Source organism: Coregonus lavaretus, assembly GCF_964263955.1.
Source record: "Coregonus lavaretus genome assembly, chromosome: 25".
NCBI classification, from domain to species: domain Eukaryota; kingdom Metazoa; phylum Chordata; class Actinopteri; order Salmoniformes; family Salmonidae; genus Coregonus; species Coregonus lavaretus.
In genome coordinates, this window is record NC_140012.1 from 26,333,857 (window position 1) to 26,350,228 (window position 16,372).

The 16,372-nt window shown below is 44.4% G+C and overlaps 3 protein-coding genes across 5 annotated transcripts in view; 1 reads left to right on the top strand and 2 right to left on the bottom strand.

Moving 5' to 3' along the window:
- Positions 1-5,788, top strand: part of LOC311100343 (arylsulfatase G-like) — a 7,861-nt gene extending 2,073 nt beyond the window's left edge. For both annotated transcript variants that reach the window (XM_084141235.1, XM_084141234.1), the window contains exons 3-12: positions 239-426; positions 560-607; positions 756-873; positions 2,714-2,860; positions 3,532-3,743; positions 3,826-3,906; positions 4,001-4,109; positions 4,310-4,430; positions 4,555-4,645; positions 4,826-5,788. In XM_084141235.1, the coding sequence (XP_083997361.1) occupies positions 239-426; positions 560-607; positions 756-873; positions 2,714-2,860; positions 3,532-3,743; positions 3,826-3,906; positions 4,001-4,109; positions 4,310-4,430; positions 4,555-4,645; positions 4,826-5,106 (1,396 nt within the window). In that variant the 3' untranslated portion in view covers positions 5,107-5,788. The remainder of the gene's footprint in view (positions 1-238; positions 427-559; positions 608-755; positions 874-2,713; positions 2,861-3,531; positions 3,744-3,825; positions 3,907-4,000; positions 4,110-4,309; positions 4,431-4,554; positions 4,646-4,825) is intronic.
- LOC311100351 (putative nuclease HARBI1) overlaps positions 1-16,372 on the bottom strand; it is a 1,214,110-nt gene that overhangs the window by 106,640 nt on the left and 1,091,098 nt on the right. The window lies entirely within an intron of this gene.
- LOC311100347 (WD repeat domain phosphoinositide-interacting protein 1-like) lies at positions 995-16,010 on the bottom strand. Of its 2 annotated transcripts, XM_084141240.1 has the most exons (13): positions 15,660-16,010; positions 12,438-12,520; positions 11,467-11,636; positions 11,199-11,295; positions 11,009-11,106; positions 10,672-10,764; positions 10,012-10,082; positions 9,752-9,859; positions 9,399-9,563; positions 9,180-9,287; positions 8,782-8,930; positions 8,599-8,628; positions 995-1,400 (listed from the first exon to the last, which is right to left on the bottom strand). In XM_084141240.1, exons 1-13 carry the CDS (start codon positions 15,734-15,736, stop codon positions 1,369-1,371), a joined length of 1,281 nt encoding a protein of 426 aa, XP_083997366.1. In that variant the 5' UTR covers positions 15,737-16,010; the 3' UTR covers positions 995-1,368. The 2 variants fall into 2 exon arrangements, with proteins under 2 accessions (XP_083997366.1, XP_083997365.1); XM_084141239.1 differs by lacking the exon at positions 995-1,400 and having other exon boundaries at positions 7,631-8,628.

Genomic DNA, 16,372 nt, shown 5'->3' on the forward strand with positions numbered 1-16,372 from the left:
AGCTTTTTCTCACAGGTGTCATGGATAACTGCTACAGGAGGTGGAGGCTTTAGTTCCAGTCCTGGTGTCAAATACCTTTATTGAGTCATGAGCTACACATGTCTTACTTATGTCTTGTAACAAGTATTTGCACACCCTGTAACTCTCTAGTCCAGAACCAGGGTTGGTGACCTGCACCGTATTTGTTCAAAACCCATTTTGTCCTCCATAAGCCCTCTCATCTGTATCCATCCTCCAGGTTGACAGACTTCCACTCCCCAGCCTCCACCTGCTCCCCGTCCCGCGCTGCTCTCCTCACAGGCCGACACGGCCTGAGGAACGGGGTCACACACAACTTTGCTGTGGGGTCCATGGGGGGGCTACCCCTCTCTGAGACCACCCTGGCTGAGATACTGCACCAGGATGGATACTACACAGCCATGATCGGTGAGAGGCAAAGAGACCACTTCTATTCTATTTTATTATATATTGTATTATGTTCTGTTCTATTCTGTCCTGTTCTGTTCTATTCTATTTTATTATGTTATAACCCGTTGTCTTTTCTCTGTTGTAAGTGCAGGTAAATGGCATCTAGGGCACAATGGTCCATACAGTCCCACCAACAGAGGTAAGAGGCATTGAGTTCTTGAGTTAAATGGTTGACATATTATATCTGCTATATCTATATCTATCTGCATGAAGCCACAGTAGTGCAGACGTTACAGTGAATTTGAGGTCTAAAACAATGAGAGTGTCTTATTGCTTTCTGTGGTTAGGTTTTGACTACTACCTGGGGATCCCCTACAGTAATGATATGGGTTGTACAGACCTGCCTGGTTACGACCTGCCCTCCTGCCCTCCCTGTGACCCTGGACCACAGATACTACACAACAGGTGGGGGTTGTATGCTCATAGGTAACTCTGTATATAAACATACACAGATGTAAGGGTTGGTGTGAGGTGTGACCCAGGTGCAGTGCAGGATAGACAGTAGGCAGTAGGCAGTAGGCAGAGATGGTGAAACAAGGATCTTTACTGGTGGTCCCATCACCAGGATACAAAATAACAGACTTGTCATGAAAAAATAAAGGAGGAGCAAATTGGTCTCCAAAAACAAGCTGACAGCAAACATACGAAATACTAACTATGACTGGAAACAACAATGAAACAGGGAGAACACTTCTCAAGTACCTGTACATACGTCTCGTGATCAGACACTGATTTGTACTGTTTGGCATCGAGAACTAGCAGAGAAAACAGAGCAAGGGAACACAGGGAAGTGAGGGCATAAATACACAGGTGAACAGGTAGACACACGTGACACCAATAAGATAATGATTAGTCCAGACTGTGAGTGAGGAGGTGCCTAAGGTTGTCGGAGGATGACATCTAGTGGGTCGCTCCGGAACTGCAACCCCCTCCTGTAACACACAGAGGTCTTTGTTTGCTCTCATAGACAGATGAGTTTATATAGACTGGGCCGGATCCTAATTTGAGATCCAGCATTATAATTTTGACTGCATGAATCATACATTTAGCATCTCCTGGCTTCCACACATAGCCTACAAGCCACTGATGCAGACCTTTGGAACATCTACATTTTAAAAAGTCTAATAAATCCATGTAATATAGCCTACACCTTTACAATAAATCCATTATTTATTTGTAGACAGGTCTAAAGAAACATGATATGAAGAAAATGTAGTCTATTTCAGAAGAACAGAATAGCATACTCTGAGTTGTCCTTATGTTAGGTCCTGATCTGGCTATGCCATATGGCTGTGGGCTACACTAGCTCATTTAGCAGACAAGATTTGCCTAGAATTCCATGGGATTCTTTTATAGTATTTTATAGCATGAAGAATACAATTTAACAAAGCTGAAAAAAATAGAAAGGATATTTTCTCCAAACAATTTGAGGGAGTGCATTGTGTTCTGCTTAGTTTTTTGCGCAGGCTGTACACACTTCATCAGCCTCTCATTCACAATTTGACAAGCACTTGATAATGCATTGAATTTCCCATAGGCATCCCCTTTGTGTGGCTGTAATGCCCCCTAAAAAAATCCAGCATTTTGCGGCCAGTGGCCGTTATGCCCTTGGGCTGAATATAATCATTTTAATTCCCTTCTCCCTGCGTGCTGCGTGCTCCGAAGCACCTCTCACTCACATGGCTACAAGTGAAGACAGACACATCGGGGATGCAACTGCGCGCGTCCTTATCCAATTCCGAGGCGCATATTGAAGATATTGGAAGAACTGTCGACATTTACTTTTCGTCAGCCAACAAGATGAGTAGGCCTAACGAACAGCAAAAGCACTAGCCTATGTCAATCTACTATCCCCTATAGTACAAAAGTTGACCTATTCTATTCTGTGCGAGAAATAAATATTCCAAACATAGTCTGGGACAGCTGTGGGATGCGTTAGATCCCAAATTAATACAACCTCTAGCATCAAAAAACATGTTTTACGCAATGAGGCTGATGCAACAGGTCAGAACGTTTAGCTTAAAATGTTGATAAACTATTAGGCTATTTCTTCACATTATGAAGGCAGCTATGCACACACTGCAGTAGGCTATTAGCGGGAATGTTCCACTAAACGGTCACGTGGAATTTGACTGCCTTCATGACTCTTGACCGCTGGTGTGGCGGTAATACGGTCACCGTAACAGCCCTAGTCAGAACTCTGTATTCTCCTAATGCTGAAGATGTGGGTCGTCTACCTAACCAGATTGAAGAGGAGTGGCTACAGCAGCTGTTACACCAAGGTGGCTCTGCCTCTGTTTGAGAACGGGACCATCGTAGAGCAGCCTCTGGACCTGTGGAGGCTAACACAGCGATACACCTCCACTGCACTGAATGTCATACACACAGCCAGGTAAAATATGCCCATAAAAACCTAAATGTGACAGGAAAAAAGATACAGCTATTTAATAGACCACAACCCTCATATACAGTACTGTAACTTGGGTTGCTGCTGTTGATATAGCCTACATACTCAGTGAGACAGTTGTATGTTGGTCATGGTGTGATATGTTTACAGGTTAGTGCAAAGGGAACATAGTTCTGAACGAATGTAGCCCCGATTGTTAGAACAGAAATGTCAACATGTTTTTGTTAGTGCACGTGCTGTTTATTTTCAGAACCCCATTTCACAATCTGTCCGTGCCAACATTCTGATTCCAAAAGCAAAGATGGTGTTCCATTCTCTCATGTCAGAGCATAGCTGCCTAGACAGTAAGACATGTGTGTTAAGAGGGGGTTATTTGGGCTGAACCATATACTGTAAGTCTGACCCTCTCTCATTTTATATCACACCTGTTTGAAGTGCCCATCGCTTACAGTATCAGGTCTCGTGACGGCTTAATACACTCTCACTCTGCCAAAGAGAAGAGCATGCCCTTTCTCTAGCAAGTAAAGTGGCTATCTATAGGCATATACAGTAGCCTACGATACTCGTAGCTCAAATATACCTTTCTTCTCAGTGCACAAATGTTTAAATATGTTTATTTTATGTTATCAATATCATGATGTCATGTTTCTTTATAGGGAACGGGGACAACCTTTTCTGCTCTATGTAGCTCTGGCACACATGCACGTCCCCCTTTTCCCTCCGTCCCACGCCCCCCTACCCCCTGCCCCTCACCCCTCAGAGGGAGGTGTGTACACTGCCAGTCTGCGGGAGATGGACGGTCTGGTGGGGGCAATGAAGAATGCCTCTGATGCCTTAGACAAGGAGAACACTCTGATCTGGTTCACTGGTGAGTGATCACTGACTACCAGCGATCATGTTTCCATTTGGATCATTGAACATCACTGTATTTTTCATGTGTTTTTCTCCAGGTGATAATGGACCCTGGGAGCAAAAGTGCCAGTATGCAGGAAGTGTGGGTCCATTCCAGGGGAAGTGGCAGACCAGCAGAGGTAAGTACTTCCTGGGTCAGCACTGAAATAATTGATTAACCTTATTGATATTGACATCAATGGTCCATGTATCGGTCTGTTACCTGTCTGTCAGGTGGGGGCTCTGCCAAGCGGACCACTTGGGAGGGGGGGCACAGGGTACCCACAGTGTGCTACTGGCCTGGCAGAGTACCAGCCAACAGCACCAGCTCTGCCCTGCTCAGGTATGGTCATTACAGTACAGATATATCTGAAGCTACACCCAGCTCTGATACAAAACACAGGTGTACATTATATTAAAATAACTGCTAAGGTATATTTACCAAGATAGATGGATGAATATGTTACACTTTTGTGTTATTCGTGCAAACTTGACCCCCTCTTTCTTCTCATCTCCCTCCCTCTCCCCTCTCCATTCTCCCAGTGGTCTGGATATCTTCCCCACCCTCCTCTCCCTGGCTGGAGTGAACCCCCCATCAGACAGACGCTATGACGGTATCGACGCCACAGACGTCCTCCTACACGGCAAAGAAACAGGAAATGAGGTATGACCCACTGAGCTAGTCATAACACAATTGTAGTGTTGTAGAACTTCTCTGAAACAGGAATATGATCAGATGGATTTCTGTAACGAATCTCTCTCATCTGTCTTCCTCTCCCTACCTGCAGTTCCTCTTCCACCCCAACAGTGGCGCTGCAGGGAAGTATGGGGACCTGCAGACTGTCAGACTGGGGCGCCACAAGGCCTTCTACATCACGGGTAAAACAGCCGCTAAATTAACGCCTAAAAGGGATCTGGATAAACTCCATTGGTATGCTTGGTCAGGTGTAGTGAGTGACTGACTGAGATTTGATTGGTCTACTGTAGTATTGATAGTTTAGTGAAATAGTAGTATTGATAGTTTAGTTTAGTTTACTGTAGTATATGTTGCCCCTACAGGTGCGGCTGAGGCATGTGGGGGGTCTACAGGGAGGCAGGAGCTCCACGACCCCCCTCTGATATTTGACCTGTCTGAGGACGAGGGCGAGGAGACAGCCCTGGACCCGACCACAGAGGAGTACAGGGAGGTGGATGAGAGGGTGAGGAAGTGGAGGGAGGCGCTGCTCTATGACATTGCCACTGACCAATCAGTGTCCACGGCCGACTACGCCACGGACCAATCAGCAACCCCCTGCTGTGACCCCCGACACACAGCCTGCCGCTGCCACACCCCGGGCTGAGGAGACACACACACACATTCAGTGTTACACACAGTTTGTCGCTGCTACACTGACATTCACAGAAAGAAAGACAGACTGATACGCAGACACACACACACTTTAGTTTTGGTCCAATAATTGTTTGCTCTTGGAGGTGTGTGTGTGCCCATTGGAATGTAGAAATCACAGACCTGTAGCCTACATCTGGGTTCATGTAAACAACCCCAGAGACCAACCAGAAACATCTGCCAGAGTGAAGAAGAAAAGCAAATAGTAGAACTAGCACCAGCCTGTTGTGAGGAGGCTGGACTGTGCGTCATTCTGGAGGTCAGTACTGAGAATTGACTGAGACACTTTGCTCATTGCTGCTCTGAGGGGAAACATGGGAAGACAGCTGCTGTTGTGTAACAAGGTCAATTCGCCGTATTATTACCAATATTAACAGTGTTTTCCTGTACACAGGCTTTTTGTACAGTAATACCACTGAGGCTTCTGGGTTGCTCTAGCACTCTCTGGTGGGGAGTATATGACAATGCAATAAGTAGGATGAAGTTGCCAATACACTGATCTAAGACCAGTTTAGTTTGTCCCACGAATAGCTAGGTTTAATTTTATAAAACAAAGAGCTTTCTTCCAAGGTTAACTTCACTTTAACCGAAGATATTTCAATGAGATGAAACGCAGGAGACTAGTTTGATTCACATTCTCTTTCACTTGTGGCTTAAAATCTTCTAAATCAAAATCAAAACTGCCAAAGAACATTTTTGTTCTTAAAGTGCCACCCTTTGGCAAATCAGTCACAGGATCGTAACAGTAGGCGTACTGTTTACATACGATATATAAATGTATATGTACACATTATACACAAACAATAAAAATCCACTTTCTGCCAAAACCACTTACAGTGAGGGAAAAAAGTATTTGATCCCCTGCTGATTTTGTACGTTTGTCCACTGACAAAGAAATTATCAGTCTATAATTTTAATGGTAGGTTTATTTGAACAGTGAGAGACAGAATAACAACAACAAAAATCCAGAAAAACACATGTCAAAAATGTTATAAATTGATTTGCATTTTAATGACGGAAATAAGTATTTGACCCCTCTGCAAAACATGACTTAGTACTTGGTGGCAAAACCCTTGTTGGCAATCACAGAGGTCAGAAGTTTCTTGTAGTTGGCCACCAGGTTTGCACACATCTCAGGAGGGATTTTGTCCCACTCCTCTTTGCAGATCTTCTCCAAGTCATTAAGGTTTCGAGGCTGGCGTTTGGCAACTCGAACCTTCAGCTCCCTCCACAGATTTTCTATGGGATTAAGGTCTGGAGACTGGCTAGGCCACTCCAGGACCTTAATGTGCTTCTTCTTGAGCCACTCCTTTGTTGCCTTGGCCGTGTGTTTTGGGTCATTGTCGTGCTGGAATACCCATCCACGACCCATTTTCAATGCCCTGGCTGAGGGAAGGAGGTTCTCACCCAAGATTTGACGGTACATGGGCCCGTCCATCGTCCCTTTGATGCGGTGAAGTTGTCCTGTCCCCTTAGCAGAAAAACACCCCCAAAGCATAATGTTTCCACCTCCATGTTTGACGGTGGGGATGGTGTTCTTGGGGTCATAGGCAGCATTCCTCCTCCTCCAAACACGGCGAGTTGAGTTGATGCCAAAGAGCTCCATTTTGGTCTCATCTGACCACAACACTTTCACCCAGTTCTCTGAATCATTCAGATGTTCATTGGCAAACTTCAGACGGGCATATATATGTGCTTTCTTGAGCAGGGGGACCTTGCGGGTGCTGCAGGATTTCAGTCCTTCACGGCGTAGTGTGTTACCAATTGTTTTCTTGGTGACTATGGTCCCAGCTGCCTTGAGATCATTGACAAGATCCTCCCGTGTAGTTCTGGGCTGATTCCTCACCGTTCTCATGATCATTGCAACTCCACGAGGTGAGATCTTGCATGGAGCCCCAGGCCGAGGGAGATTGACAGTTATTTTGTGTTTCTTCCATTTGCGAATAATCGCACCAACTGTTGTCACCTTCTCACCAAGCTGCTTGGCGATGGTCTTGTAGCCCATTCCAGCCTTGTGTAGGTCTACAATCTTGTCCCTGACATCCTTGGAGAGCTCTTTGGTCTTGGCCATGGTGGAGAGTTTGGAATCTGATTGATTTATTGCTTCTGTGGACAGGTGTCTTTTATACAGGTAACAAGCTGAGATTAGGAGCACTCCCTTTAAGAGTGTGCTCCTAATCTCAGCTCGTTACCTGTATAAAAGACACCTGGGAGCCAGAAATCTTTCTGATTGAGAGGGGGTCAAATACTTATTTCCCTCATTAAAATGCAAATCAATTTATAACATTTTTGACATGCGTTTTTCTGGATTTTTTTGTTGTTATTTTGTCTCTCACTGTTCAAATAAACCTACCATTAAAATGATAGACTGATCAGTCCTTTGTCAAAATCAGCAGGGGATCAAATACTTTTTTCCCTCACTGTAAGTACTGTCGGTCTAATGTATTAATGAATAATACTAATTTCATATTCCAAAAGAGTATTTAGGACAAGTCAACATTATTTTTTACAAAGTAAATGTCTGAAATGTTACAATATTCAACATTATGTAGTCAATGGTGTTAATAATGATATCACTGAAATAAAAGGACCTGTATGAATCTATAATACAGTTCTCTCTATTAAGTTTTTCACATTTAAGTATTTGATTCTTCTTTCCAAATTTTTTCTAGAGCTAAGTTTGAAAACTGTCGTTTCAGACATATGATAGAAGCCCCCCTCTTTCTTTCTCTCTTCCACCATCCCCTCTATCTCTCTTCTCCCCCTCTTCTCTCTCAGGGTGTGGCACAGCTAAAGCCCACTGATAAGCTGCAGTCTCTCTGTGCCCCCCTACACTGGGTTCTAGCCAATCTGCATCATGCAGCAGAATTGGACTCAGACTTCACTATCCAGTCAGTGTTATAAATCACTAAACGATACTAAGAGGTTATAAAAGTACAATTGAATGGTTTTGCCTCTTCCCCTGATGACAACACTTTGAGCACTTCTCAATAGCTCTATATGAATGCAATTAAATATTAAAGTCCCTTTTTAACCAGGTTTATATTAGAATAGAGGTAGGCTACAACTTCATAGCCCAGACCTGCTTTCCTTCTGATAGTTAGGGAATGGAAAAAATTGTATTCATATTGACTTTTAGGGCCAGGTATAAGACAATGTACAGAGACAGGTCTACTGTCTAGCCATACTCTACTTCTGAGTGGCGCATGAGAGTAACCAATCACCACTGTGGCGTCTACATTTCTCCCATCTGATTGGCTCATTGGGGACATGGGGGGGGGATTCTCTGAATACTGATATTCCTTCTTCTAGCTTGAATGGCTACAGTTGATTGGTTCCTGGGAAAAGGCGGGTCAGTTGCTCTGGTTGCTGACTGGAGGAAACTCGTTCTCGTCATCCAGACAGACGAGTCCCTCTGTAAACTCATGTTCAGGGATCACATCACCTTTCTCAGCCCCTCCATCCTCTGAGTAGCCTGGGGAGAGGTTTGAGGGAGCGGGGAAGGAAGAAGATGGAAGGAGAGGAGAGATGACAAAAGGTCACGTCACCAGACTAAATCACATAAGGTAAGACATACACACACCATACACACGCGAACCATACACACAAACAAACATACACACAATACCTGAGAGAGTGGTAGAAGAGGGTGGCGTCGAGGGGAGGGCCACAGTGGCAGCGTTTGATGGGCTGGTTGACGGTGGGAGGGATCTTCCATCCTCAAGCTCCTCCTCTTCCTGTTGTTCTTCCTGTGGCTCCTCATCTCCTTCAAATAGTCTGGAGAATACACAAAGAGAGCGTGATCACAAACACCCACACAGAAGCGCATATACAAACATGCTTACGCACTCACCAGGGTTGGGGTCAATTCTATTTCAATTCAGAAAGTAAACCACATTCCAATTGCACATTTTCCTGATTGAAAAGCATTGAAGAGAATTGAAATAGGAATTTCAGTGTACTTTCTGAATTGACTGGAATTTAAATGGAATTGACCCCAACCCTTAGGCTCACACACTTATTCACCTGTGTTTCCTGAACAACACACACTCTCCTCCCTCCTGTGGGTCGATGTTATAGATGTAGATATGTCCATCTGATGATGCCACCAGCAGACGCGGCAGCTTCTGAACCCTGAAAATCATAACAATACATAGGACTGTAAAATAAAGAGTTACCAAACATTGAAACGCACACTGACATACACCATCCCGCCGTGCAGGATTGAAACACACACAAACGTACGTGGCCAAGGCACAGACGTTCTTGAGTCCGAACATATTAAGTCGTACAGTGGCGAAGGCCCGGTCCTGGTGCATCATGTCAGAGACCTGGGAGGGAAGGTAGGTGCTGGCTGCTGTGAACATCTTCCCCACGTACACACCCCACGTAGGAGACTCCTCCTCTCGACTACAGACAGGCAGAAGAGACACAGTCACACACAACAAGTCAATCACACTCCTCTTCCCAACTGACTACAAAGACAACTGTAACACAAAGCATCTTCCACTCCTGACAACTAGCCACTGAGGACCAGAAAGAGCCAAGTTGTAACACAAGCAACACAACAAAATCAAAAGAGAGTAAACAGTGTGTACCTGGGGCTGTGATGTTCCAGTTTGAAGATATGGACCGTCTCTGTGTTGCTGGATGCACAGAGGAACTGGCCGTCTGTACTAAAGGACAACGAGCTGATACTCACGTACCTGAGACACAAACACACATGGTAAAAGTCATCATCCTCAAGAGACCAAACCTACCCCTACAAAACCTTGTAGTAGTAGACATTCTAAAGCATTGTGTGTCTATCAGCTGTAGTATGGTGTGTGTGTCTGTAGTCTGTCTGTCATAAACTGACCTCTTCATCCCTCTGCGGAACTCAAACAGTCTCTGTCCCTCTGGGATGGTGAACACTCGGATCACTGTACCCTGGAGAGGAGGAGGAGATGGTCAGACACAACTATTGTACACAGAGAAAGGGAGTGACACTGAGTATACAAAACATTAAGAACACCTGCTCTTTCCATGACATAGACTGCCCAGGTGAATGTTAGGATCCCTTATTGATGTTACTTGTTAAATCCACTTCAATCAGTGTAGATGAAGGGGAGGAGACAGGTTAAAGAATGATTTTTAAGCCTTGATACAATTGAGGCATGGATTGTGTATGTGTGCCATTCAGAGGTTGAATTGGCATGACAAAAGTTTTAAGTGCCTTTGAACGGGGTATGGTAGTAGGTGCGAGGTGACCGGTTTGTGTCAAGAACTGCAACGCTGCTGGGTTTTTCACGCTCAACAGTTTCCCGTGTGTATCAAGAATGGTCCACCACCCAAAGGGCATTCAGCCGACTTGACACAACTGTGGGAAGCATTGGAGTCAACATGGGCCAGCCTCCCTGTGGAACACAACTCAATATTAGGAAGGTGTTCCTAATGTTTGGTATACTCAGTGTATATATAGAGAGAGATACAGTAGAAAGACAGGCAGAGAGAGAGAGGGAGGAACAGTCAGACTCACCCTCTCGGAGGCGCTAGCCAGTTTGGTTCCTGATGCATTGAATGTGAGAGCTGCCAGGGGACTGTCATGGGCTGGGATCATCGTCACCGTGCTCTGTGGAACACACAGGTCACACGTCACCTCACACATCAACCTGCGACCACTTCAACAGCTGTGACATGCAATGATTGTACTCCATGTACTCAGAGGTATTAAGGCATTTCAACTACCACTGCAACCACTCTACTAGATAAATGCAAGTTGCCATTGGGATCAACATGAATATCCCCTGCGTTGTGCTGTGTAGACTGACTTGAATAGCAGTGGTGGCAGAAGTCATTTGAATATCAGGTCTTACCAGGTTGTTGGCATTGTAGACAATGATCTCTCCGATGGTCTGACTGCCAGGGTACGCCAGGTAGGAGTTACCATGGTTCACAGAGAGGGCACAGAGACCTGACGGGTTGGAGGGTGTGTCTGTGTTTAAAAACGTAGCATAGTTGAGGGTACGCATCGTGTGTGTGTGTGCCTAGGTGTGTATTCAGTACCTGAGGGGTTGTGGGGTGTGTTGAGCAGCGTCTTGAGCAGCTTCATGTCTTTGATGTTGTGGATGTAGACAGACTCCTCCAGACACACCACCAGCCTCTACAGAGGACGGAGAGAGAAACGTTACTGCAGAGCTATAAGGGGGGATAGGTTTGGAATGGGAACTGACCTCAGGATAGGTGAGAGGGATTGGATTGGAATGGGGCCTCAATCTGACCTAGGGATAGGGGTGAGGAGTTGGTTTGGAATGGGGCCTCCGATGGCCATTACCTGTCTGTTGAGCCTGACTGAGAGGATGTTGTTGGAGTAGCTATAGTTGCAGATCTCTGTTCCCCTCTTGAAGTGGTAGACGTTCATACGTCGGGGCATGGAGAGACTGACCACCACCACCAGACTGCTGGAGAACAACCGCTCCACGATGTACACGTCTGGACACTCCGCTGGGAGAGGGAGGGAAGGGTTAAATCACATACAAGTGCTTATATAAAAACACTTTGCATAGAATACACACACACAGGTACACATGTGCATAGATCACACATGCACAGACACGCAAACACATACACACTCACGCAGGCACACATTTCAACACATTATATAATATAATATAATATAATATGCCATTTAGCAGACGCTTTTATCCAAAGCGACTTACAGTCATGCGTGCATTCATTTTTTTGTGTATGGGTGGTCCCGGGGATCGAACCCACTACCTTGGCGTTACAAGCGCCGTGCTCTACCAGCTGAGCTACAGAGGACCACCACATTCATTTCATAGTAAATATTTTCATAAAACTGCATTGTTGGTTAAGGGCTTGTAAGTATGCATTTCACGGTAAGGTCTACACCTGTCGTATTTGGCGCATGTGACAAATAAAATTGGATTTGATTTTTTGATTTGATACTCAAACCAAAACATTCATAGGCTGACACTTTCCTCTCACCGTGATATGAAACACTGATAAAATACTTGTAGAATGCATTACTGGGAACAGGCTTATGGTGTAACGCGTTACTCACTACCATTGTTTACATATGTGGGAGAGGGAGGGCTGTGTCAGCTTAGAACAACTTGTTCTCTGGTTAGAGACTACTGTACAACCACGCTAGTTGTCCTGACCACAGCTTACTGGGTGGTTGTTTTGTCCCTGTCCTATGATTGCAGTTTAGCGAACCTCTGCCAGTGTTTAACTGTAGTTACTAGCTACCAGTACACACAGGCTATAAGGAAACTCACTCACCTCCTTCATGGATGCAGTCCATCTTGTCCACCGAGGTGACAGAGAAGAGTCTGTAGCCTGACTTAGTGCCCACTGATAGAGACCTGAGACACACAGAGACCCAACTGTTATTACACATCCAAGATGGCGCCCACTATGTGTATACCCTATATCAGGGTTTCCCAAACTTGGTCCTGCCCCCCACCCCCCCTCCGCTCTATATCAGGAATGGGCAGCCGGGGTCTCAACTTACTGTTGAGAGTTAGAATAATAGAATACCCAAGGTGCAATTTTGAAATGTGGTTGTGCATCAGCAGTCACTCAATTAGCCCATGTCAGCAAAAAAAATGTGGATTGGTAAATTAGTCTATCAGCCAGGTATCTAAACTCGTAGTAAGCATAGTCGAACCGGGGTGGGGCCCATTGATCATCAGTTATCATATTAAAAACTGCAAACATTTGCCTCCACCCTATGGCAAAATGTGTAGAATTGCAGGAAATGTGTTATAAAATCGCTAAATCTTATCTCCGCCCCATGGCAAAATGTGTAGAATTGCAGAAAATGAACTTTTTCTGTTTACTGTCATGAGAGGGGCCGGGGGAGGGGGAGTATGGATTTGGGTACGCAGACCCACGAGCCACTGCGGCCCCTCATGATGAGTTCCATTTTTTTGTGGCCCCCACCCCCATCAAAGTTGCCCATTCCTGCTCTATAACCGCCATAACGGTTTCATCATAATCCCCTCTCAAGGTTTGCTTGAAGGTGACATTTTGATGATATGATATAACAAATATATAGATGTTAACTTGTTGTGCCATAATCTAAGTAATCATCTACCATAGGGGTCTTAAGCAACGGAAATTAATGCACATAAACAGAAAAACCATACAATAAAAAACAATGAGATTCCACAATGTTTATGAGCGGAAAGGCTGATTGGACCAAGGCTGAGGATGTTGTTTCTAAGGACAGTCATACACACACTCAGCTGACCAGGAAGTGTAGGGAATACATGCAATGCCTCACTACCCAGTGAGCTATATATAGCAGTCATGGGGAAATTAAGGATACACAGTGTGCTGTATGACCAACACAGCAAGAGTTGAATCAGGTCATGTATTTATTTATTTGGATCCCCATTCGCTGTTGCGAAAAGATGTGATCACCCTAAGCACTTCAAACAGCACTGATATTCAAGCACACTATCTATGGGCATATACAGAGATACTGTGTAGAGAAAAGGAGGGGCAGGCCTCTGTCAACAGATGGAGTAGGATGATATAGGATGATATTCATTCTAGAATAGACACTGATTTAAGATCAGTTTAATGTTTTCCCCCCTTATGGTTTAGGTTACGCTATGGGGAGGGTGAGCTGATCCTAGATCTGTGCCTGAGGGCAACCTCTACCCAGAGTTGATCAGGTGTGTGGTTCAGTGGGATATAGGCCTTGCCCAGCCAGGCAACATATAGCCTAACTGCTGAGGATGATTGAAAATGGGAGAGAGTTAATGTCAAGTGTTTGACCACCTGGATTGTTTATGACCCCAGACCCCAGCTATGCAGCTGTTATTACACCTGTAATCAACCTGTAGATCAACAGTGTCTGAATGCTCCTCTATCACTCACACTCACTCATGTTGCCATAATCCAATACATCCAACCGCCCCATGCATGCAGTGGTGATAGCCTAAGTATTTGACAGTTCCAAAACTCATTGCATGTGTCATCATCTGAGACAAATACCAGACTTGCACAATACACACTAAAAAATGAGGGTTCCTCAAGTGTTCTTTCGGAAGGGTGATGGTTCTATGTGGTACCATACTGACCCAAAGAACCCTTTGAGCCCTTCAATGGCTATTTGCAGTTCAAAAAAATTTTATTTCCTTTTTTTGTGATAATTAAGATGTAGGGGTGGCGGCTCATTAGAATATTTTGGGGCATGGTTTGTTAACAGCTCTTTTTGTGCAACTGTGAGTGAGTGTCATTCCAGTTGATCTAATCTGTTGTGTTATGCTATCATATGTTATACAGTATATGACTGTGGCCAGTGACTGTGTTTTGTGAACAGTTGACTAAGTCAGTAGTTCTCAATGCTCTCCCCCTGGGACATCCAGCTGTTCCAGAGCTAGCACACCTGATTCAACTTGTTAATAAACACAATAATAGACAGGCTGGAGATGTAGCCTATAGCCTATAGCCTATGTTCGAAGCGTATGCATATTAGCCCATAATTAATAAACTCAATGTTAGGCTTCATACTGCAGTGAATAAATCAAGTCAATTTACACAGTGAAATAAAAGAAAGTGTATCATAGGTAGCCTACACTATTTGCGCTCCAGATGCTGCGCTGAGTGCGCTCCAATCCCCGCGTTTGCAGTTCGAAAAGCTACCCTACTGTTTCAGTTTATTAGGGCCAATACATTTATCCTACCTAGGCTACAACAAAACAACGTAATGAAGACTGTTATTGTTTTAAAGAGAGTATAAAACTCTAAGATGTAAACTGCAGTGAATAGCCTGTGTTGTTTGAGTAACCGCTCAAAAGCCTGGCGTTATGAATGCATGTCCATTTCGAAACAACTGCATCTAGCCTGCCTGATTGGGCAACCATTTGGATCAGTAATGCTTTTTTTCTCCAAGGTCACATTAACAGGGCAGTAATATCACAGATAGAACAATCGTTGGTAATATATATATTTTTAATGACGTTTCAGCTAACCGAAACATGCTAATGCAGGGATTTCTAGTGGCGCACATATCAATTATGATAATGCGCGAGCGTGGAGGAAGTTGTATCCATAGTTTATGCGTTTGGCTTCCGTGTTTTAAAAGCGTTCGAAAATGAGGTGGATAGGTTACAAGCCTAATAACCCTTATTTGGCACTATATAGAACCATTTGTTTTTAGTGTGTAGTCTGCTGACCAGTATCTCTACTGTAGGTCAAATCTATCTTGGATACTTTTCTCTCATCTATAGGCCTTCGTAGTGTGGTGGCCTACTAAACTAGTAACCTATATTTTAGGAACTGTGTTAAAGAGACACCATTGGATTAACAGTGATAAACAAAATGCACAAGTGGGTGAGGTTGGAAGAAACAATTAACACACTAACATATTTCTGCTACAGACCAGCATAAAGACCATATTATAGCTGGAAGCATAAGGATTTACTGCGGCCCTAGATTATGCAAGAAGAATCTATCTAGCAGTACAACAAGGAGAATCCGCTAGATTACGTGGTGTCCTGGTTGAACGATGCGCTGATCAAGTCTTGAGGCCCTCCCGGACCGTCGGATGTCTCCCGGTCCTCCATCTCGTCCACGGTTATTCTCCTGCTCCACTGCCCTAGTTAGGAGGCATGGGTTCTGATCGATCACTCCGAAACCCAGCTCCTCTACACACGTATGCGCTAGAGATTAGTTAATACAATGTAATAAATGCTAAACAAATTAGAAACAGCTGGCTTGAATCCTGAAACTATAATTCGCTGTTGTTGTTTTTTACTTTTAGAGGAAGGCGCTTGTATTGTTCTGTTTTTAACCCTAACTTCAAGAGTTAACATGAGACAGACAAACAAAACAAAACCCGATGAGGGCTGTATGCGTGACTTTTGCCTCATTTTCTATTGGCTGGTAAGAACATTGGGGGGTTACCTCTGCACCACTCAGACTGGCCGACCTTTTCAAAACCTGTATCTGATTGGTTTACAAGAAAACAGTCCAGAGAGCACCGCCCATTAAAAAAATTAAACGATTGCGATTGGTTCACTTTACCTTCATTCGGGCACGAGGAATTGTTTTGATTGTTTTGATTGGTTGGAGTGTTTGAGGCTGCGCCAAATGGATGGACCCATCAAGTGTTTTGCTGACCGCATCCTTGCCACATCTCGTTGTGAAGCTTTGCAGAGTTTACGTAAAAGCAATGCATACAGATGTAGGATCTTACTTCA

Excerpts from the sequence above, each read along its gene's own strand:
- LOC311100347 (XM_084141239.1), bottom strand. The coding sequence starts at position 15,736 with ATGGAGGACCGGGAGACATCCGACGGTCCGGGAGGGCCTCAAGACTTG. Across the intron at positions 12,521-15,659 it reads TCGTTCAACCAGGACACCAC|GTCTCTATCAGTGGGCACTA; the intron begins GTAATCTAGCGG and ends TGTGTGTCTCAG. Across the intron at positions 9,860-10,011 it reads TTCCGCAGAGGGATGAAGAG|GTACGTGAGTATCAGCTCGT; the intron begins GTCAGTTTATGA and ends TTTGTGTCTCAG.